Raw genomic sequence first — 24628 nt, forward strand, 5'->3', positions numbered from 1 at the left:
AGCATCGTTTGAACATCAGTCATTCTCTGAACCAAGTCTAGGTTTATTTATGCCCATAGCTTATTTCGTAATGTATGTGTTCTAAGCAAATACTTGAGAAGAGCATGATAACCTTTCTTTCCAGGCAGCTGTGCTGCCGTCGCCTCTCTGGCACTGTTGTTGGCGTTTTCTGACCTAGAGCAGTGAGTTTTCTCCGTTAATCATCTGTTCTCAAGGCCTGGACTTTCCTGAGCGTAAAGGTGGAGCTTTGTCTTCTTGCCAGGAAGGGACACTAACAAAAGCATGAACAGAGCAAACTTCTCTGATCTCTCTACGGCAGATTTATCATCAGAGTTGTATTTTGAAAAATGGGATTGTTGCTTGTGTAGTGACCATCACCCCAGATGCTTTTTTTCCCTTTTTAATGTTCGGAGTGTTTACCTTAAATTTTTAACAAAATGATGGGTTCTATTTTCTTGGCTTACCTCAGATAAAGTTTAATGTACATAAATTGAAAACTTGATGTTTAGCAAAACTAAACTGAGGAGGTTTGAAAAGCAGCATGTGGCATGATGACTAAAGAAAGCTACTTATTTTCAAATAACATAATTTGTCTTCTTGTAGTAGTTGTCTAAAGAATTACTGAAACTATAAATTTGTAGGGTTGAGGGTTCACACAGAAGGAAAATCTTTGCAAATATGACTGGAGAAGCTCTGGGAGAAAGGAGGGGAATAAAGACTCCTCTGTAGGACAGATGTGAATTAACTCATAGAAGCCTGAGAGGAAAGTTCCTCTGAGCAACATCTTAACATTGTCCGCTGTTGCTTCTTTCAGAGAATAAACAGAGGTCTGCACAGACCTCTCAATTGATCTTGATGCAGTCTTGAGTTTCTTCTGTTCTTATTGTACTGGATATTATAAAAAAGAGCCATGTTATATTGTGTATCATAGTTGATCTGGATTTACAGTGGATGTGGGCAGCCCGGGGGATGCAGATATCGGGCATGAGAAATCAGTGTGAATTAGAAAGGGGCCAGATTGTATTCAGTGGGTTAATTTTGTTACCTGTCTCTGCCATAATATGTTTACTGCTCACCAAGAAATTTTCTTCCCGAATGAAAATGTAATACATATTTCATTTCACTGCGGGTTTTGTGTCCGGCTGCTGAGTCAGAGCTGCTCCCAACTGCAGATTCAGTCTTAGGAAAACTTTACAAGTGCTTAGTCTGAAAAACCTTCTCAGTAATCAAACATATCTGCATTTTAACTTCATAAAGACTACAAAAGGGGAATCTTAAAGTGTGTTTAGGAGGAGAAATCATTCATCCCTGAGAAGCTCCACCAGCTTTAGTGCGAGTGCACCTGTGGCTCAGAATATATCAAGTATTTTTATATTTTTCTCTCTGAATCTTTGCACATACCCCTAAACGCCCCCTGGATACTTGTTTTCCGTGGTGAATTGTACCACTCCAATTCTGCCTTCTTACTGCTGTAGATGATGCAGGTAACCCGTGGTGTTTGTCTGCAAACACTGATTTATTGTCAGCTGAGACCCAAACTGGCTGAACTGGTAGTTTAGGAAAGTTTGTCTTTTCTGTGCCTGTGGGGTGTGAGGGGGGCGAGTTTGGGTTTTTTAATGATTCATTAGCAATGTGACTGTACTGCCACTCCCTTTTTGCCACAACAAAACCTGTTCTGCTTCCCTAGGCCATATTTTCCTGGGCCACAAGCATGTTTTCTTTGTGTTTCTTTTATAAACGACAGTCCTCCCAGCTCAAGGGGACAACTTCTTTCATAACAATACAGGAACACTCAGCCAAACTTTCAGGGCTGGTTGAATCATAATTAAAATACAAAAGCAGACTAACAGTTAACATCTGCTTGGTTGTTTACAATGCGGGCAAGAGCCTTTTACCCTGGGTGGCTTTAAAAAGCGCGGGGCGAGGGGGGAGCTTGGGTGGCAGGGAAATGAGAATGCCCATTCATTTCTGTAGTTTCTGCGATTCCGTGTCAGCTGCTTCCACCTGGTGGCTATTTTGGCAAGAATCCTTTATTTTCAAAAGTGTTTTATAAAACTATGTCTTCTAAATCCCCCAAAAGGCAAATATTTTCTCTGTTTAGGTTGTTAAGCAGCAAAAGGCGTATCTTAGTGTGACATAACGTGTGTTTAATTCTCATGAAGTAACTGAAGACTATTTTCTCCAACAGTGGCTTATCAGATACAATAATATTGGATATAATATCCAACTACCTGGTCCTTCCAAATAGAATTACGGTCCCCCTTGTCAGTGAAGTGCAGATTGCTCAGCTGAGGTTTCCTATACCAAAGGTAAGCACCTTTCTGTTAATACTATTAGTTTTGCATTTAGTTTTTTCTGTATTAGTAACTGTTAGAGATTTTTGTGTGAATTTCTAAATACCATTATTGCAGTAGTTGATGTTATCATGAATCCAGTCACTTAAAATAATTGATTTAATTTATAAATAATATGTCTGGAGTTAATGTTTCATAATAACACCAAGAAGGATATTTTTGTTTTGCTAGAATCTTAAACATATTACTTGTTAAAATATAGTTCAATTGTATAGACTAAAAATCAAGTAGCCTGTGTGCAAATTATTGCCAGTGCTCTTCTCTGGAAAGTTCTTACTACCTATTGCTACTCACTTCCATTTCTTGTTATAATTGGCATGTTTCTGATTATTGATGGCAGTTTTTCTTTTCAGGAATCTCTCGAGTGCCAGGTCTTCTGTGTCTGTGGATCATCACTGATCTCCCTCCATTTACAGTGTGTCCAAACTAAGTTTCATGTTAAGGAAATCGCAGTGGAAATTTTAAAACATATATTGCATAAATTGTGATGGAGGCTTTCAGGCCACTACATAAACTCATCTTTTCCTTTTTCAGGGTGTTCTAAGGATACACTTTATTGAAGCTCAGGACCTAGAGGGGAAAGATACTTACCTAAAAGGGATTGTCAAAGGGAAGTCAGATCCCTATGGAATCATCCGTGTGGGCAACCAGATTTTCCAAAGCAAGGTCATCAAAGAAAATCTCAATCCAAAATGGAATGAAGTTTATGAGGTATAATCAATACAAATAGCTTGTTGCGTGTTCTGTAAAGTCATTTTCAAAATTGATTTTGTTAGAGAAGGTACCCTGTAACAGAAGAGAAAGTCACCATTGATGTATGTACTTTTTAAATCTAGACTAAGCATCAGTGCTTCTGAAACTAAATCCAGTCTCTTAAAGCAGTGTTAGCAAATCACATCTGAAAAGCTCTTACACTTGCTCTACTCATCTTTTTTAAAGAATTTGCATATTGATATGTTTGAACACACAAAGGCACTGCAGTTCAATGTTTTATTGTTACTGTGCCATTTGCTAGTTGGCTTTACCATTGACAATGCTATTTTACTGTACTTTCAGGCCTTAGTATATGAACATCCAGGCCAGGAGCTGGAGATCGAGCTCTTTGATGAAGATCCAGATAAAGATGACTTCCTGGGAAGGTAAATGTTATGGAGAACGTTTGCAAGTGTTGAAAAGAGATTAAATATTTCAATGTAATCTTTTTTTTTTCCTGTTCGCATTTTATTGCGGTTGTAGTTCTGCTATATTACTATATTTATAAATTAATTATCTTTCCAAGATGTGGTAGTAAGTTGTTCTATAATTACTTCATGTATGTAAAGATATGTATATAAAAATGTGCTTGTGTGTGTATATATATATGTTTATATATATATATATAATGTATATATTAAATAATGTGTTGTGGGTACTCATGAAAAAAAAAAGGTGGGTATTTTTTAGGAATTGTACCCTACCTGCTTTAGTGTTCATAAGCTAGCACATTATTTATTCAGGCAAAGCTAATATAGCTTTATTACCGTGTATCTTCTTCATCTGCATAGTTTTTGAATGGCCAGCTCACAGTTTATTTTTCTCTAAGAGCTGATCTTAACTATTTGATTAAAGAAAATATCTTCCTGTAATGCTTCTGCAAACATTACTCACCCGTAGATTCCCTAGGCCTGCCTTTAGTGTTTACCCATGAACATTGCAGGGTTTTAGTCAGCCTCTTTCTCCAGTAATTTGTCACCTTTATTTCTTGCAGGGTTTTGGAGCTTCTCGTTGTTGCTTTCCATACAGAGTAGAACTCCCTTATCTTTCCAGCTCCTTTTCTCCTAACAGGAGCAACAGCACCTACTTCTCATTAAATTAAAGAAGTAGGTAGTACAAAGGGTTCTTTTCTTTGCACTTCCCTAATCTTACACTCAAGTGGAGGGGAAGAAAGTGGCATAATGTGTACTTCAGGGCTAATAAAATAAAAAGTCACAACGAATGTCCATGTAATGACATGCAGTTGGCTGCCGTGTTTGATTTTTAGCAGATTCCCTGGTACATTTTCAGCTTGTGTGAACTAGTGCTCTCCCAGACAATGCTGAAGCATGAATTCATGGCCAGGGGCTGTTTTCCAGTGGGTAGTTAGGATGTGGGCACTGTTTTGAGAATTTGGTCTTATGTGTGTGAGCCATATTGTGCCAGATGGGCTGTAGAATAGATATATTTTCTGCTATCCTGCATTCCTCTTCATTCAACCATTTCATTCTCTACTTCTTCCTCTTAGGGGCTAAAAGAACACTAGTCTGCTCCTTTGGTCTCAGAGGAAGCCTGGATATTCAGCAAGCATGGGCTGGGGTTGGAGTTTTCTATGGGATCGTTTTGCGTCTTGACTAAAATACTTTTGTTTTGTTTTTCTAGTTTGATGATAGATTTAATTGAAGTTGAAAAGGAGCGTCTTCTCGATGAGGTAAGCGTTGAGCAAGTTTGGGTTAAAAATCCATATGTTGTATATATGGTTCTTTAATTATTATTTTTTTCTGAGCATAGTTCCTGCATGTGCATGAATGACCTAATGCTAGAAATAGATTCCCTGATGATCAGTATAGTGATTTAAGGGATACCTGAATTGGTGAGATCTGTAGAATGATGCCGTTCTTCTGTCTTGGGGTTTTAAGATTACTACTATGTAAATGCAAAAAACAGTAACTTATGTATTTGGTGAGAGCTTTTTCTTGCACTAGAATTGCCCAGTTTAACTACTGTTAGACTTAGCAGACTGATTTTTGTCCTGTATGTAAGAGAGATTTTATAGTAATGTTATGTGAGGTTTGTATTTCCAGAACAACCTTACAGAACTTAAAGAATTCTCTTGATATTTTAAAAAATGCTTTTACTAGATAACGTTGAGGTTTATATGGCTGTTTTTGTTATTTTGTGTTGTAATATTTTAAAGGCCATTTTAAACAATGAATCAGATCTCTTCAGGTTATGCGGACTTCAGCTCTATAAGATTTCTAGTAGAGTTTAGCATTTCCTAAATGTCCTGAAGAGCCAGTTGCAATCATGTATTGGTTTGGTGTCAGATCATGTCACATTACTTTGCTTAACTTTTAGTGGTTTACTTTGGATGAAGTGTCCAAAGGAAAATTGCATTTAAAACTGGAATGGCTCACATTGATGCCAACTGCTGAAAACCTAGACAAGGTATTAAAGGAACACATCACTTTTATCCTGATCTTAATTGTTGTGGGGTGGTTATAGTTGTTGTTAAATATGTAAGTAATTAGATTATCTAGATGTTGTGAATTTGGATAAATCTGTAACTTTATTCCAAGCTGTTTGTGTTTTAGAAATCTCATTGTCGTAACTGTTAATGTGCTGTAGTGACATGGGATTTTAAAATGCTTTTGTCATCCTTTTCTCTTAGTATTAAGGTTTGAGAGTATCAGCTAACATTTCAATGGTCTGGGACGTAAAGCTGGATATGCTATTAGAATCTGTCCAGTCTAAAAAGGGAATTAGTAAATGGGGCAGAAATTTCCATTAAAATGGGTTTGAAATATTTATGAGTTTTGAAAAGTTAGTTTTTATGCTTCATAGTGTTCATTTGTGAATGTTTGCATTTGGGAGATGGTTTGAAAATGTTTTTCAGGAGTGTGGGAGAGAATAATAATTATGTTTGATTTTCAGAAAAGCTTACAGTATGTTGTTGATTTAGGTGCTAACAAGCATTAGAGCTGATAAGGACCAAGCCAATGATGGGCTTTCTTCTGCATTGCTTATTCTCTATTTGGACTCGGCAAGAAACCTGCCTGTAAGTTACATTCTGATGGATAAACCCTTTTGTCATGGGTATGTCCCACGTACTTCCAGCATGTCTTGCTCGGTGGTATGGCACACTGCTTTACTAACACACATTATGCCACGTTTTCTATACTTTCTCTCATTTCAAAACGTGTAATGTAAGGTCCACATTTCTAGCAGTATAGTATTATAGATACATATATTTAATAAAACATTACTGTTTTATCAGTGTGATTTTTCTTTAAAGAATGCTCCTTTCCTGGACTTGAGAGGCTGCATGTTTTTATTACACAGTGTTTTCCATAAATAGTATGGGATTAGTATGGGGAATTTTAAGGAACCTACTGGGAAAAGGCCAAATTGCTTGAGTTCAGGTAAACCTACTTGCTTTGGTTTAGGGAACCTGGGGTAGATTTGAAGATCCTGAAGTCCTCATCACAAAATTAATACTGTCCAGTGGATGTTACAGTGGCAGAAAACTTGTCTGAGATTTCTGTCAGGTTGTCATTTGGCCTATTGGTTATTTGCTTATGCAAAACATAAAAATAAAGAGTGGTTCCATCACACAGCAGTAATAAAGTAAACCCTACCATAAATAGATGGGAGAAGCATGACACTGGGTTTTTGCTGTTTTTCAGCATTGCTGTTAGAATGAGAAATTCTGGAAGTGCTGACTAAAATACTAATGAGAGAATAAAGTTTTCAAGCCTCAGATTTTTTTTGCATGCATTTTGCAAATCTGTCCCCTCATCTTAAACTGAAGTTCAAATGCTGCATGAGACAGACTGTGGTAACAAATGAAACCTTAGCAGCCTAAACAATTCACATCACTGACTGGTGATTTGAAGCCTGTTCCAGGGTGCATAGAGCAGTGTTTGGAAGTAGTATTTATAGGTTATTTTAAAAGCCAAAAGGATGTAGCTCTTTTGGAATAGAGTCCTGCGTTATCTTTTCAACCTCACTGTATTGAATTCAGGGGAACGCTCTAACTTGGTAGAAAAAGTGTAGAATTATTAAAGTACAGAATAAACAGAGACAGAATAGAATTATTGTGTGCATAACATCAGTATCAGAATACTCCATCACACAAAAGGAGTCCATCTGCCATACGTTTTGTGCACTAGATTAAATTGAACCCATTTCTGTATTTTCTTGTTCAACTACTAATTTTACTCAAACTATTAGCAGTTTAATGTATCTGTTAAAATACACGAAGGCCTCTTACTTAAAACAAGAACTTTAAAATAGTTTAAAGTTCTTTCATCCACAATTTCCGATTTTTTTCCATACAAGTCGGCTTCTCTATGTTAGATCAGCTTCTCCAGCAAATAAACATAGTTTTGCTCATAAATTTAGTTTTTCCCTTCCTGTTTTGAATATACATTTTCTAAAATGCTTAGAAATCCAATGCTTAAATAGTGTCACTGCATTGAATCAGACTGCAGTGAATTATAGTGACTACAGCTTTTTTTAATGTCCATTTGATTCTAATATGGAACATTTGCAAGACTTAAGTATAAAAGTCTGCTGGCTTCTTGCGTTGTGTTCATATTCACTTAAAGGGGTCATGTAGTGTAATAGCAACATTCATCGCTTTTGGATTGCTTGTATTTATGGGGAACAAAAAGTTCAAAGAGAACTAAGTCTGTTAAAATTACACTGATTGCTTTTAATAGTTTTGAAGACTTTTGTCCACAACTTGAATGTTACAGCTGAAATATGTTCTAGATGAATAAGTACTTTTTATTACCTTCCAAATGGATTTCTTAAGTTAATGCTTATCACTGCTACATTTCTGATCCTGTCGTCAGTCTTGTTTTGTTTGCATTATGGTGAATAATCCCAGCACAGGCATTTCTTTGGCACAGATGCATCATAGTTGTGGGTTTCTGAGACACTGCGCTGATTTATCTGAAATGTGTTTCAAGTGAAACAGAAGCGGTGTAGAAGGGCGGTCTCTAAATGTACTTAGCTGAATCTGCCCTATAAATTTGCACTAGCAAAAGTAAACTTGGGAAGTGGGTTAATATATTTGAATAATTAATAAAAAATAAAAATGCAAAGACTTTTCACCTTGCTGCACTACAGAAAGTCATTTAACAGATGAAAGTATTTGTAATGACAAATGTGTACTTACTTCTTGTTATCTGCTGTTTTCTCTGGAATCCTTTGACTGTGTTCCTTAACTTTTTTGTGTAGTAAAGCTGCTTATGCATTCATTCTGCCACAACCCCATCACTCTGCTTTCTCCTTCCATTTCCATCTTCCTAAGAGTATCTACGAGGGAAACTTTGGGTGTGGATACTTAAAAGAGAGGAGAGCATCGGGACTAGTCTTTTGTGAAAACACTACCTCACTCTATAGAGCACTATTTGTGAGTTCTCTGGTATTATTTGTATTGTACCTTTTCTCTGCCAGAGTGTGGATTAGCGCTACTAAAGCCACTCACTCTAGTGGAATGAGAGCATGCAATTTGTTTTGCTGCATGGTTTCAACAAGTGTGCATTGTTTTTGTGCTATTTTTATTGCATCTTAAAGGCTACTTAAATTTCATTGATCAGCATATCATTGGGTAAGTAAGTAACTTTTTATGATAAAAACCCAAGATAAGTTTGTTGTAAAAGCTCTTACATTTAACTTGGATTGCTGATTCATTGAGAAATAAAATGCATACTGTCCTAGCACACAGTATGCTGGTGGATTGTTGGCTTTTATTGCAGAGAAATAAGCTGATAAATATCGCAACCAACATCCCTGTAGTTTCTTTAAAAGGTGATGCACTTAATGTTTGTAAGAACTTGCAACCTCTCCACACTGGTTCAAGTATTGCTTTAAAAATGGATGTGGTTATTTGTGCTCCCCAAACTGTAAATTCCCTTGTAAATCCTATTTCACTCCATGATGCTCCTTGTTTTGCAAATTCCCAAGCTCCTTTTCTTTTTTTCCAAGTAGTCTGTAGTCAGGAAAATCCAGGCTAGGATTCATATTTTTCACTTGAATTTAATGTTACAAGATTATTACAAACTAATGAGCCTCTGAATGTCTTACATTTAAATCTGTAAACACAACCTTGGTATCTTCAAAGAGAATGAGAATCTGTTCAGATACAAACTCTTTGGCCAGAGAGAGCTGAGGATGCCATTGTAGATTGTGCAGATAAATTTGTTGCTGGCTGTTGGCTTTTGGCTCGTATCATAAACCTGGATTTTTATAACACCTTCCCCCCCTCCCAAACCCCAGCAAAACCTTTTTCTGTGGTCCTTTCAGTTAGCTTCTCTGTAAAGTTCATGGTGAACTATCAAAAAAATTACATCTCATAGAATCACAGAATGTCAGGGATTGGAAGGGACCTCAAAAGCTCATCCAGTCCAATCCCCCCGCCAGAGCAGGAACACCCAGATGAGGTTACATCTGTTACCAAATCTTTATAAAAATCAATCAATAAGAAGTGCAGTTCTTAAACTATGGTTCAGTTGTTTTGGTGCTAAAACTGATAAGCAGTTGCTGTTTCTTTTAGGTATAAAAATACTAGATACATCCTAAAAATAATAGTATTTTATTAAAAATTGAAATGCTTGATAGAGAGCGTAGCCCTAACGTTTTTCTTGGTCTTAAGGTCTTCATATCAGGACATGTAATCCACATATAACAGCATCTCTTTAGACACTGGACAAAAGTTTCCAAATCCCCAAAGCGATTAGTGAGTCAGAGTGGACCAGCACCCGCTGTCCGAGAGCCAGGTCTGGTTTCTGCAGCAGCAGCAGCGTTGAGCGCCCTGTGCCGCAGTTGCAAGAGCACTCGTCTTGCAGCAAGGAGGAGATTTCTGGCTGGAGACCAGGAGACAGGGCTGCAGGAGCCCAGAGATAATGACAGCTCCAGCAGTCATAAAACTGCATCTTGTTTTCAGGGCATCTTGAAACACGAGGTATTATGCAAACATTCCCATCTGCAAGTTCAGGTATCTGCTATGTAACTTGAGTTACTTGGAAGAGGGGGAGTGTTAAAAAAGGGGCTCAGTTTATATAGGGAGAGGAAAATCCTCAGAGAGCTCTGAGTGCTCTCTGTACCTTTCTAGACAGTATTATTGGCTACTGGGAACCTAGATTCATGACACCTAATTCAGACATTTACCCATCTAAATCTGATTTATCTGAAATTAAGGAATATGAGTAGTGTTCTGAGAGTGAGTAACACTAGTTTTATGATGCATTATCGTTAGCTCATAACATTTTTAATTTGGTGTCTATATAACATATAAATCATTCATATATTAAATCAGCTTTTACAGGTCAGTGACTGTCTTCTGGTTATCAATTGAGGGTGCACTCAGATTTAGACATTTCTAAAGCCCTATTTTAAACCCAAACAAGACTGAGTGAATCAACGGAAGTAATAAGTTGTAGTCCAAAGCATGTTGAATTAGGATCTGCCTTAATAACAAAACAGCTTGTTAGTTGTGTGGTAGTTTATGGGTTTGTTATTAGGATTTACCGCAAATGTCACTGGCTGTTACAGAATGCTAGCCTGAAATTTTATTTATTCCACTGTGTCAGTTCTGAGTGTAGTTCTTGGATACTCATCCCCTTTTCTGATAGGTTCAGAGGCACTCGGAATGGTTTTGTCACTCAAGGCCAAGACCTTTCCTTGGCTTTTTATATTGAATACTCCCTTTTCTTCTCCTGGTCTCCTCCTGCCCAGCCTTTCAGCCACATCCTCATGGACCTGCAGCTCCTTCCCTTGAAACCTGAAGTCTGGCTTAAACATACTTGCCCCAGCTGATGTCCCTTCTGGCCTACCCTTGCTATGATTCCAGAGGAATTGAGACATGTTCAATATCCAGGAATCATTGGTTGCCTGCCTTTATAATTGATCACATAGGTTTGTTTCTGACTTTTAAAATTCCTTGAAATAATAATATAGGGGGAGAAGGGACATGTATTGAATATGCAGGTGCAAATGTAAAGGAAAGATGGCCGGTAAGTTGAGGGGCACTTTGGGATTTAAAATGACCTTGATGAATTGCCGATATGATCTTGAAAAACTAATACTTTTCCATAGAGAACAGTCATTTCACCCATATAAAGATGGGATGGAAATAGCTGTCTGCTGGATAGCTCTGCCCAGAGAGATCTGCAGTCATGCTGTACCACGCTGTTGTAAAGACAAACACAACACTGTATGGAAAGAGGAGAGTAGGCTGTAAGATGTATGGACTAATCCTTCTGTTCTGCTCAGCCATTGCTAAGGCCCTGATTTTGGCCACAGCAATTGAAGATCTGGAGGACAGCAGTGGTGATAATGGGAAAGCCAGAAAGGTGCTGAGCAGGGGAAGAGTAACTAGGATGAGTTCAGCCTTGGGAAGTAAAGATGGGGATGGCTGCTCCAAACAAACTGGAGTTTTCATGTTTGTCAGAAAACCAGAAGCTGTGCTCCAGCAAGGAACAGATCTGTTTGGCATTAAAAATTTTGCTAATGAAAAGAATAGTTAAACATTAGGATTGATATGGGTACGGCACAAGTCTACATCTTTGAGGACCTTTAAGTACAATAGTAAGTCCCTAACTTATCAGATAAATAGCTGTGGAAGATGCTTTAACTTTTTGAAAAGTTAAAAATTCCCACAAAACCAGCCAAACCTTCTTTCTGGTTTTCTCCAGTTTCATCATATTGTGTGTTCATTCTGAAATAGAAACTTTAAAGCTGAATGCCAGGAATCTCATAATATATATTGGCCAACTTCAGGATATGACGTTCCAAATGAAAATGTAAAGTATTTCTGCACAAATGTTAAATCTCTCTTCAAAGTTTAGTCACTTTTGGATTTGGTTTTCAGGAAGGCATTTCTTATGGAAGAGCATTAATAGTGGTGGTTCATGTCCATAGAACAGCGTGTTTTAAAGGACCATTATGCATTCTTTTTTTTGCCACACACTAGAGCTTTGAAAGCAGAATTCTCCCTTGAAACAAAATATTGTACTTAAAGAAAAAGCCAGCCATAAGTGTGCTACCTTGAAGTCTGTTTTATTTCAAAATCATATTTTCTGACATTACTTCTTATGAGTTGAATGCAAATTTTCTGTAACATTTTTGTACTTCCTAGGTGTCCCTTCAAGAACAATATGTTATTCTTAAAGTAAAATTTTAAAATTTGTTTAATTAATGGCAAGTAGTCAGAGGTTTTGTGCTGCTAAATCAGTTCAAATTCCTATTGTTACTGTATTTGCATGTTATTCAACTAAGTAGCAGACCTTCATTCTAGTTAGCACAGTCTTTGTATATTCATCTGCTGAAGAGGCTCAAATGACTTAGATTTTTATAGTGAACTAAGTCCTATCAATAATTTTGGCATAGTCCTTTCTCCCATAAAATGACTCATTAATATAATTACTTGACTTACCATCAGAGAAGTTTCTATATTGTGAAATGCACTTAATGGAATTTTAAAAAGGTCCATTTAGTAAGCAGTCCGTAAAACATCAGGCACTCAATAAATCCTGATAAGGGAAATATGAGTGGACTAAAACTGAGTTATATTAGTTTTAAAGCAGAATACAACCATTTAGAGAGGACAAGAGGAAAAGAAAGTTGTGTCAGGCTTTTTCTTGTTGTTGTTGTGGTTCCTTCATTGTTTTGTTTGAAATTTCTTTTTGGGCTTTTTTTAGGTTGATTTTGTTTTTCCCCCCACTTTGTCCTATGTTGTCGTGTCATAATTAATTAACCTAGCGAAATTGCTTCATTGCATGTCTTATTAACCCTTCCTATGTTCATTCTCTCCTGACTAAAAAGCATAATCCGTTAGAATTTAACCCTGATGGCTTGAAGAAGGCTGCTGTTCAGAAAGCCCTAAAGGTAAAACTAATATAGTTGTCCATTTAAGGTCACAAAAGTAAATGGAAATGCACAAATGCCCGCAACACTTCTCTTCCAACAGTGGGTGGAACTTCTGTGACTAGATATATATATTTAGTGGAATTCTGTTTTACTTAAATATGATTTCAAGAACCAGTCAAGACATTGGTAAAATACTGTGATCTGTGGTAATTTGAATTGTAGATCAGTCGAGTAGATTATAGGCTGCTTTAGAAGACTGGGGAAAAACAAATAGTCCTGAGAACTTGTTTGAAGTGACTGAAGAACGAAGCTGACATGAAAGCTAAATCATCTTTTACACACTGAGTGATATTGATTGGTCAACTGTGAGTGACTATCCAATAAAATCCATCTCTGACGTGTTTTGAATTAATCTTTCTGCTAGGTGTCTTTAGAAGGCTTTGCTTATTTTTTTATATAAATGCTTAATAAATTTAGCGCAGTTTTTTGCTGGAAGGCGTAGAGTTGAGAGGCAAACCGAGAAGACAGAAGCCAAGCTCTCCACTGGAGGAACTTGGACACAAGACAGTCTCTGATAGACTTCAAACAGCAGCTCTGTCAGTCGCAGCTGTTAGAGGTGCATTCTGTGTGTGTACATATTGCTGCCCATTTTTCAGGAATTAAAATGATATTTACATATAAGCAGAAGCGACAGGGTCTTTTTGTCAACTTCTATAGTCTCTGTACAAAGGAAAAATGAAACAAATCTCACCAACCACCTTTAAACACCAGCAGCTGGAGTGTAATCTGATTTTCTTTCTATTCCTTAAACCTTTGTATTCTGTTGTCTTTGAGAGCTCAATATTTGCAATTAGATATAATGAAAAGAAAGAAATGCAGCATTCATCCAAGAAAGGAGTGCTTTCTTCACAGCTTTTTTTCTAAGGGAAAGTATGGTCATAAGCAGCGTGTCACCTTAAAGTCAAGTAATATTTGTGGGAGTATGATGTCCAAAATGTAAGCTCAGATTCAAAAATACCTAAAACGTGCACATTCTTAATTTAAAATATAAAATATTTTAATCACTTGGTTGTAATTGTGACCTTACATGCATTAAGTAGATTTTAACTAACTTTCTGTTTACATACTTGATCTGCACAATCTCCTACATGGTAGAATTCAAAGGGTATTATTAACCATGTATACTATATTTCCTAGGCCTTTTAAACTGCATTAACACCTGCCTGAGATGGTTAACTTTCATGTCTAACTTTTCTTTCTGACTTAAATTTTTGTTAGGTTAATTTAAAGTTTGTAAAACAAACATGTAGTTGGGAATGTTCCTTTACATATATAATGTGTTTCTAAACTGATGTTTATTTTCACAGTTTGATGTAATGCTATACAGCTGGTGAGCAAGGCTCAGATATGGCACATGGTTGATTCTCTAATAAAGAGTATTTGGTAAACTGTAGAAATATACATCAGGTACATTATAGTGCATTTTCTTTCTCCCCAAACCAAAAAGGGGGGAATATCAATATCCTGATATTCTGTTCTGATATCACATCCAATTTAATACTACTGCTGCAATGTAAATACAGCCAGCTTCCTGACTTCGTGCTTTCTCCATATCTCCCATCCGCATGCAATTTTCATTTTGCAGTTTTAACTACCCTTCATTAGCTTTGGGGGTTGTAATGCTTATTAAAGGATAATCGTTCAAAGAAAGCAGAAAGGAGTCTAAACCTCCTGCTTATTTGTAGTGTTTTGCTTCAGTGTATTTAGGTTAGTTGGATGCCTTCATGTAAATGTATTCTTGAGTTACTAGCTAGTCTGCCATTCAAGCCTGTTGAATAAAATACTGAGAATAATAGATCAACATAGAGTAGAATGCATAGGATTTGTATTTTTAAGATGCAGCCATTTAAGTTTGGGAGGAGAGAGGTTTTGTTTTTTTCTGAAGGCAAAGTTTTTCTTTTTCGTTACCAGTCAGGAAAGAAAATAAACAGCAATCCCAACCCACTTGTTTTGCTGTCAGTTGGACACAAGGCACAGGAAAGTAAGGTAAGTTCCTACTCTTTATACTTATAGAATCATAGAACCATTTTGGTTGGAAAAGACCTTTGCAATCAAGTCCAACTGTCAGCCTAGCGCTGTCAAGTCCACCCCTGAACCATGTCCCTAGGAACCTCATCTCTAAACCATGTCCCTAGGAACCGCATCTCTAAACCATGTCCCTAGGAACCTCATCTGTGCGTCTTTTAAACCCCTCCAGGGATGGTGACTCAACCGCCTTGGCTCTGTCTAGAAAGACTTGGTGTCTCTGTGTGCTTGGCATTGGCCATCAAGCCATTGAGCGTATCCAGTGTGCTAACAGTTACCACCAGAACTGAAATTGCCAACAAGAAGCCAAGGATTGACTGGGTGCTTACTCAGTTTGAACCGTCTATGAGTAGAGACCGGATTTTTTAACAATTTGTAGATGTCCTTCCACAGTAGGTTCTGATCTGCAACTAAGAATCCTACAGTAGTGATTGTACAAATAAGTGTGGGTAAACAGCAGGCTTCAAAATAATGATCAAGATTTGCAAACTTACAGAATCACAGAGTTATAGAAATGCCCAGGTCGAAAGGGACGACGGAAGACTGTCTGCTTGAACCTCCTGTTTAAAGTAGGGCCTTAGATTAGCCAAAGTGCTGTGTTTCTCTCAGGAGCTTGTAGTTGAGCCAGGCTACTTTGTTGTTATGTCTGCTGCTTTGATGGAGGGAACACTTATGTGCTTGGAGAAGGTTGTTCTCTAGTACCCTTGAGGGTACTGTGCCCTCCAGGGTAGGACACTCACAGGACCCCTTCTGACAGTTCCTAGAGCAACTTGAAATCTGCTTTTCTGAAGTCCAGAGCTTTTATTCTGCTACTTGTTTTCCTCATGCTCCTTAGGATCTTAAGTTCTGTGATTTTATAGTCACTGTAGCCAAGACAATATCCCTCATTTTTAAGTAGGAGATTCAGAATAGCACCACTCCGAATCAACACATCCAGTGACCGAGAACAACCATAGCACAGTGTTTTCCTAACCCAAACTTTTACATTGCTTGTGCACCTCTGTGCCGCTTTCCTAGAAAACATTAGAATAGTTGAAGCTCTCAGTGAGAACCTGGTTCTGCAGACCTGAGACAGCTTGGTGTCATCTGAAGAAGGTGTGACCCATCTCCTTTTCCTCACTGGCTGGTCTGTAACAGATGCCTGTCATGAGGTCACTCTTGATGGTGATCCCTCTGATTTTGACCCAAGGCATTCGACATACCTGTCGTGCATAAACAACCTCTGTGCCTTCAAATAGCTCTTTAAAATAAAATAGCAGTGGTGAATTGATACCTAGATAGGTAGATGTATGTAACATAGGTATGTTTTGTTTTTAAAGTATCTCCAAAAGGAGAGGACATCTAATCTAGTGGCTTCATATCATGCCAGAAATTGACAAAGCCTAAACCAGATCTTATATATGGTCTTAATTTTGATACTTACTAGAGAATGGAGATAGAAATTGAGGTCCTTTGTTCCTGGAGACAGATTTTCTTGTGAGCGCTTTTTTCTCCACCCCCCCAATAAATGGGTTGCTGAAAGCTGGGAGATTTGAGAGTAAAAAACCTTGCATTTGTTCATAGACTGGTGTGACGTAAAGGTTCTGTAGCAGGAGTTTTACTTTACATAGAGCAGCTTTAATGGAAAACATATTCTGTGACATGTCCTGTGTATAATTTTACATGTGGTATTATATATGCCTTGGGTAGATGCCACTTGGCCTTTGTTTAAATGTGTCAGGTTTCAGGCATTAATTTTGCAAAGCCAAAACAAAAAATGTCCTCAACTCTTGACACTGGCTTTATTAGACACAAATGTTTTGTAATTTTTGTGCTTCCTGTCTCTAACTTTAGATTCGATACAAGACCAATGAGCCGGTATGGGAGGAAAACTTCACTTTCTTTGTACACAATCCCAAAAGACAAGATCTTGAAGTTGAGGTATGTTGTCTCACTCTCTTTAGATACTTTTATTTCTAAGACATTTCAGTAGTAACATTCAGATGTTACAGGCTGTTACGACATTAGACTAAATATATTGTGAATGCCATTTAAAATTATACTTAAAGGGCTGTTTAAGACCAGGCTATGAAATGTTTATTTGCATTTACTACTAAAATGAAGAAAGACTACAACCAGTCTCTCACCAGAAGAACATAGTTGATGGTTGTCTTACTTAACAAGCCAAACCAAACCAATAAATTTATACCTGTTTCAAACCCTAACCATGTGGTTATTTGGTCAAGGGTCAGATGTAGCTGTGATGATTGGTTTTCTGTCTTGATTTTACTGTAGAAGATAGCGATGAAGAAACTAGGCATTGAGTATATTTGTTATTTCCTTCTTCAGTGCAAAGTAATCTTATGATCAGGGAAGTTTGGTTTAAGAGCAAACTACATTTAATATTGTTTGTTTGTTTTAATAACTGTCATTTCCTTTTCTTTCTCTGAACTCTTACAAAGCAGATGATACAAAATGACTTGGCTTCTGTGTTCCTTCAGGTGAGGGACGAGCAGCACCAGTGTTCTTTGGGGAACCTCAAGCTGCCCCTCAGCCAGTTGCTGGAGAGTGAAGATTTAACTATGCATGAGCGGTTCCACCTGAGCAACTCCGGGCCAAACAGCACTATAAACATGAAGATTGCACTCAGGGTACTCTGAATCTTTTTTCCACTGTAAATATCTGAAAGCCTTTTAAGACTATTGTGACTTCTGGTCTTCTGGCTTTATGAAGAAGATAGTACATTTCCTTTGGTGTCACAATGCCAGGTGTCCTTAGTTGTGGCAGTGCTATCAAATACACAGAGGTAACTTCTAATTTCAATACGTTCTATTTCAAAACCAGAGAATTCTCCAAACAAAACAGTAATCAGCTGCATTAAAATTAAGACTGAGACTCCCCATGGTTTTAGGTTCAGAAATCACATCTGGAATCTGAATTCCTTCAAGTCTCTTAAGACTCAGTAGGCTACAGATCAGTGAAATCACCTTTATCTTATAGAAATGGAACTGAGGTCATGATGGTTTAAAAAGAATAAAGTTCATAGGGAAAGGAAGTACCTTCACAGTACTAGAAAAATTCAAACCAACATATATTTGCATATTCAAGTTTTGAGGATGAAACTTGCATACACCAAAATTGGTTTGTTTTTTTCCACAACTAAATTATTTGGTTTAATAAGGTAGTGTATCTCTTTACAAACAGTCAGACTTCTGTTACCTTCTGTTATTTGTTCCTATCTAAAGTGTTTTCTTGCTTACTTGTCATTAATACATGAAAATAACTTATAAAAGAGAAAATAAGTTAAATGAGTGAGAAAATCTTGTGATGTAGGATTAGATGTCAAAATATTAGAGGAAAAACTATTGTAGAAGAGCTTTCCAGGTGGGTACATCTGCAAAGTAAATAGCACTTGCACCAGAAGTGTGTTAAGTATGGGAAGGGAATAATGAGAATAATTCTACAAGAATGGAGAATTTCAAATTGCTTTAGAGTGCTGCAGATGCCAAAGAGAAGATGGAGCTGTGTTTTGCTCTGCAAAAGGTTTCCTATTTTAGAATGGATGAGTGTAAGTGTGAATATTTTTGGTCCTGCATTAGTGTCTGAACTTAACTTGTCACCAACCAGGACTCTTGTAGAAACAAATTTGTTCCTGTTTTTTTATACCAGAAAATAGTAATATTGTATGTATTTTTACTATATCTAGGTCCTTTCTCTTGAAAAGCAAGCAAGATCTCCAGATCATCAACACTCAGCCCAAGTAAAAAGGCCAACTCTTTCCAAAGATGCAAGAAAATCATCTTTTAAGCCTCAGGTTCCTGTCTCACCAGCACCTGATTCAAACAAAACAGTTCCAGCTTCCCCAGGGGCTGACAGCGATAAAAAGACTGATACAGCTGACAAAAGCCAGCCTCCTAATGCCAGCCCGCAGTGGCCAACAGATCTCAGCCGAAGCTCCTCCAGTCTTCATGCTTCTAACTTCTCTTATTCTCCCAGCCACCTCTCGGTCAAAGAACCCACTCCCAGCATCGCCTCAGACATATCTCTGCCCATCGCCACGCAGGAGCTACGGCAAAGACTAAGGCAGCTTGAAAAGTACGGTGTTAATTACTCCTTTTTGCAATACTTCTAAGTTGATTTATAGAAAGTGTCATCAGTGCAGTCAAAAAAAGAGAGTGCTTAGTTTGCATTTCAGTATTATTTTTCCCTGTTGCAGTTTGAGGCTGGCATTTGAAGATCAGCCATTGTGATTTTCTTCTTCCCCTGGTAGCTCAGTTAGACATACTCTGCAACCAGAAGTTACCTCACTATTGCAATGATCTCCAAGATAAAGTCCACCTTGTTCTCATAGCTACGCTGTGTAGTGCTAAAAAGAGCAGCATGACAAGAGAGAAGGGTATTTTTCTGTAAAACATTAATCAGTTTCATGGCAATAGTTGCCCACCACTGAATCCTATTAGCATTAGTATTAAGCCAATTAAGCTGACTAGAGCTGGTTTTTTTATATTACTCAGAGGGATAGTTGACTACAAAGATTGCTAAATGAATAGTCAGTTACTATTCCATTAATGAGGATTGCTGCAGCCATGCTTTCTTAAATTCTCTATTTTATTTTCTTTTACTTGCCTCAACGGGCAGCTATACTTACCAGTAATAAAGACAGCTGAGCAGCCAATCTGCTCCGAACAGGAGAATGGAAGCCATTAATTCCCTATTCATGTAGCTTTGTGAATCGAAGTAGAAAGATTTGTATTTTTCATTTGAACCAATTCATCTTTATCAGAGTTCATAGAATCAGAAGAGCAATATCGGTTGGAAGAAACCTCTGGAGTGCTGTCAGCCCTCTGCTCACAGCAAACCCCACTTCAAAGTTCGATCAGGTTTCTTGGGCCTTGTCCCAATGAGTCAAATATCTCCAAGGCTGGAGATTCTTTAAATTTTCTCAGCAATTCCAGTGCTTAACCACTCCACTGTGAAAATGTTTGGGTTTTTTTCTCTGTTTCCAATAGGAATTTATCTTGCTGCAACCTGACTGCAGCCTCTTGTTTTACTGTGCACAGCCATGAGTAGTCTGGCTCAGTCTTCTCTATAATCTCTGGTTTTAGTGGTGAAAGGTTGCACTTTAGTCTGTGTTGGCATTTGTACAAACCCTTTTCCTTCACCATCTGCTCATGTGCTCCAGTCCCTCATTTATCCTTATGGTCCTCGGCTGTATTCACTTTGTCAGTCTCTTTTCTGGCCCAAAACTGGGTTAGACTTCGCTAATGATGATAAATGTTGAAATACTACTCCTTATTTAATACACAAATTTCATACCTTCTTATGTAAGAAGGGTGGTAAAGCTACACCTAAGGGCATCCTTTATTGCAGGCCCCATGTTTTTAGGTGCTCTGATTTTTTATTTTTCATTAAGAAAATACCGAACTGAAATGCTTTATTCCAGTTTTAAAGTGAATGACTTGGGAAAATTAATGGAGCATTCTGCAATCACTTTGTAGTGGGTACTCACACAAGAGGCATTGCCTCTCCCTTGAGGATGAGATATCCTTCGGGTGGCTGAGAAACGCCCAGCGTGCCATGTTCTGTCCTGTGTGAAACAGAAAATACTCAGTCAGTTTACACAGAATAAACTAAACATTTTGTAGAGATGAGGGAACTCTGCCATTCTTTAAAACAGAAATTCTTTATCATAGTGGTTGCTTTTTATTTAAGTGTAACTGGGATTTGTAAGTGTAAATTGATTTAAGTCTTATTTTCAATGTGGCGTAACCAACAGAAAAGTAAAACGGCTGTGTTTATACTGTGTCTGGAGCTTTTAAGACAGTCAGCGGGTTTAAGTATCACTATTTTAAGCCAAGGATGTTTATATTTCTACATTAGAGAATTCAGAAAAGAACGAGCTGGTCTTCTGATTGCCTCCTGGCCATAGGTAAGAGTGGCCCAGCACTGCGGTTTTCAGTGCATTTTGCACTGTTACTCTTTCCAGTTTCCTAGATACTGCTTTAGTGTTTGTTGCAGGGTAAGCAAGTTCCTTTACTGATGGTGGTTTTCAGAGTACCGAAGCTGACAAGACAAGAATACCTCACTTATTTTGGAGAGTTGGGCTGTTTGGCAAGGAACTGGAGTACGAGAAACCGATGAAGATACGCTCACATGCTAACGTGCTCTCTTCTTTCACACTGATCTAGCAAAAAGTTAAATAGATAATACATAATTTCTGGGAAAACTCAGCATATATTTCAGTTAGGTCTTAGTTTAAATATGTGTTTTAAAAAACTAAGGATAGTGTTTTACTTTTTCCTGCAGTGGCACAACTCTGGGCCAGTCTCCGTTAGGACAGATTCAGCTAACGATTCGTCATAGTTCACAAAGGAACAAACTGATTGTGGTTGTGCATTCCTGCAGGTGAGCATAAAATACCCAGTTTCATTTCTGCGCATGTTGCTTTGTAAATGTTGTCGTATCTTGAATTATCCTCATAATTTGATTGTCTGGATGATCGTTGTTGTTTTTAAAATAACATGCTAATTGTAATTAATTGTGTAAATACACAAACACTCAGAGCTATACTCAGAATCAGTAAAAACTTCAAAAATTTTGCTCTGATTTTTGTATTTTTCTCTTATGTCTCTGTCATTTAAAATGAAAACGGCACATAGATTTTTATCAGCAGCATCCGAAGGCTGACTCTAAGAGATTGAATTTTGCATGGAATAACAAAAACACACGATTTTTTGAAAGCCATATCTAAACTTCTAATGGGAATTTAAGAAACATTGCATTCCCACCTCTGCTGTCTGCTGACCATTTATCTGATCTTATACAAGTCCCTGCTTGGCATTTTTTTAGTTCTTCTTTACCACTGCTATTAGCTATGGGCTGTATCCTGCATATCATGCTTTGTGCAGGGTATCCCACAACAGATTCATGTACTAAATTAAGCAATAGTAGTGTAGAAACTGATATGTCTCATTCATTTTTTAAGTGTTTTCATTGTTTTTCACTGGTTACAGAAATCTAATAGCATTTTCAGAAGAAGGATCTGATCCATACGTGCGAATGTATTTATTGCCTGACAAGAGACGATCAGGAAGAAGAAAAACACATGTATCAAAGAAGACATTAAACCCAGTTTTCGATCAAATGTATGTTCTAAACTGTGTATAGCAGTGTTATATCATGTAATTTCAAAGCTGTCAAATCGAGGCTTCTCAGCTTACCTGAATGAATGAGCTGTTGCAACTCCTGGTTGTCCCCACCAGGCTTGGTCATACCTTTCTCTTCTGCTCTAGCCGCTCTTCCCATCCTTCTGTTCCTTCCTGTCACTATAGCCCGTCTTGCTGTGTTACCAGCTCTTGTTCTCTCTTGTTTTCTCTCTTGCCCTGAGCTGGTTCTATCCCTGTTGTGCTGGTAGTTGGGAAGCAGCGTGCACTCGAGTGCCTTTGAGCTGGGCGATGCTGTGGGGATCCATCCCGTCCTGCCAGGATGCACATTGGCTTTGACAAGCCCATCGCCTGCCTGACGATGCTGCCTCCTCTGTGCATCATCACATCACCCAGTCCCTCTACTTGGTGGCACTTCTCAGCATCCAGGGAGTCAGGAAATTTCCCCGTAGTTTATACCCTGGTCCATAGGCTGGAAGTTGTGCAAGCTTGTGCAACGTTATATTGTGTAAAAATCCTTATCTTTGCACTCGGCTGCCTGGTGGTAGTTTCCCTCAGACGTGTGCCCCTTCCTCCCTCACACATCACTTAACAATGAAGATCTTTCTCTACAGACAGAAACTTAATTTGGGGAAAAAACCACTTCAGTCCATTCTGTCCAGGGGAAATCTGTAAGCATTATTTAGAGGCTCTGGTAGTTTTTCCTGGTATGGCAGCTCTTTCCTGTTTATTGCAGGTAACAGATTTATTTACTGTACCTTTCCAAGTAAAATGTGTTACAAAGCAATAAAGGTGTTTAAGAACCGTAGTAAGAAATAGATGTAGATTGTGGTCTGATCTTGCCCTTGCTTTCCTCAAGTTTCAGATCTAGAAAGAAAAGGAGCCAAGGTTCTACAGGAACAGGGATCAGTAAGACTGACCAGTCTTTCCCTTTTAGAGAACAGTGATATTGTGCTGCCAAGACAGTAGGATTCCCCATTCTCTTTCTCTGTAGGGTCAGCCTTTGACCTTTTCCTTGTTTTGTTCTGTTTGGGTTTTGTTTTGTTTTACCAGTGGCTTCTAGAGACCAAAGGTAACAGAATTGTCAAACATTTGACATTGACATTGATCATAGTATGAAGAAAAATTTTAGGCAAAACACTGGGATTTTTTTTCCTCCATTTATCTCAGACCTCATTTGGGGGGGGGGGGGAGTGGTTTGGTTATAATTTGAATTGTCATTTAGCTGTAGGAACTGAACTTGCACTTCAGGTACAAAATTCTCTCTAAAGCATCATTTTGCCTGTCAGATTTGATTTCAGTGTCTCCCTCCCTGAAGTGCAGAGAAGAACACTAGATGTAGCAGTGAAGAACAGTGGTGGTTTCTTGTCCAAAGATAAAGGGCTGCTTGGCAAAGTAAGTTGACAACGAGCAAATTCTGTTAATAAAGCACGTTATTATGTAAGACTAAAATCCTCTTGTGAGATGAGATTATTAGCGCTGATTGAAGCACCTGATTCAGCTCCAAAGCTTTTAAAAATGATAGATGGCTTAGATGTCAGGCTTCAGTAAGGGAAGGAACACACTGCAGAGACAGATGTCAGAAGCTGAGGCAGTGATCTCTTCTAGGAAAGGGCTCTCAGTAACAAAAGAAACCTGCATGTCAGACTTATTAATCGTACAGTCAGAAAAAGAAAATAACTAGTAGAAAACAGGTGGTATCTCAGAAAATGTTCAGACAAGACTGGAAGGACAAGCAAGAGTACTTAGAGAAGCACACAGAACAAATGTATGTTTAGTAATTAAAATTCCAGATTGTAACATCCATGAGAAAGAGCTGCTACTGGAGACGTTCCCAGTGCCAGAACCAGCTTCACTGTTCTGTAGGCACTCATTAAATCACTCTATTTCCTACACATGCGATTTGGAGCATGGAAAAGGAATAGTAATTCCTACACGCTTGCAAATTTACATGTTAGAGCTCTGTAAAGAGGATGAGAGATACCGTGGCCAGTTCATGGGGAGTGCTGTTCCTAATTTTCCTGTTTAGCAGGAAGGCTGTCGGCATAAACAAATCACCTGATCACCATTGTCAAGGTCTGCCGTGTTCAGAATTTCAGCCTGTGAGATGCTCTGGGACCCTCTCACTAAAGGGTATAGACCTTCAGGTTAAAAACAGCAACTTGAAACTTTACTACAGACTGAGCAGATAGCTAGGATGACAAGGATGTAAAATATCTTTTTTATTAATGGCATTGCTTACACTGTAGTTTACAGGATTGTCAGATTTGATCTTTAAAAGACAAAGAATGAAAGGCAGACATAATGCATTGACTGCTAATTTAGCTTTCCAATTTAACTTTCCACAGGTATTAATACCTCTGGCATCTGAAGAACTTGCTAAAGGCTGGACCCAGTGGTACGTTATTTCCTTTAATAATAATACTACATACTAAT

The 24628-nt window shown here is 38.0% G+C and overlaps 1 protein-coding gene across 3 annotated transcripts in view; it reads left to right on the plus strand.

The window, feature by feature from the left end:
* Positions 1–24628, plus strand: part of ESYT2 (extended synaptotagmin 2) — an 84690-nt gene that overhangs the window by 57009 nt on the left and 3053 nt on the right. The window contains exons 8-22 of one of the 3 annotated variants that reach the window (XM_082046001.1): positions 2189–2309; positions 2889–3065; positions 3411–3493; positions 4749–4797; positions 5445–5534; positions 6049–6144; positions 8407–8508; positions 14937–15011; positions 16884–16970; positions 17531–17680; positions 18736–19124; positions 21336–21434; positions 22043–22174; positions 23482–23587; positions 24541–24590. In XM_082046001.1, coding sequence (XP_081902127.1) covers positions 2189–2309; positions 2889–3065; positions 3411–3493; positions 4749–4797; positions 5445–5534; positions 6049–6144; positions 8407–8508; positions 14937–15011; positions 16884–16970; positions 17531–17680; positions 18736–19124; positions 21336–21434; positions 22043–22174; positions 23482–23587; positions 24541–24590 — 1806 coding nt within the window. Of the gene's footprint in view, positions 1–2188; positions 2310–2888; positions 3066–3410; positions 3494–4748; positions 4798–5444; positions 5535–6048; positions 6145–8406; positions 8509–12920; positions 12984–14936; positions 15012–16883; positions 16971–17530; positions 17681–18735; positions 19125–21335; positions 21435–22042; positions 22175–23481; positions 23588–24540; positions 24591–24628 lie in introns of all 3 variants that reach the window. The other 2 variants (XM_082046002.1, XM_082046003.1) reach the window with 2 other exon arrangements.

Source organism: Streptopelia decaocto (assembly GCF_964273445.1).
Source record: "Streptopelia decaocto genome assembly, chromosome: 2".
In the NCBI taxonomy this organism is placed as follows: domain Eukaryota; kingdom Metazoa; phylum Chordata; class Aves; order Columbiformes; family Columbidae; genus Streptopelia; species Streptopelia decaocto.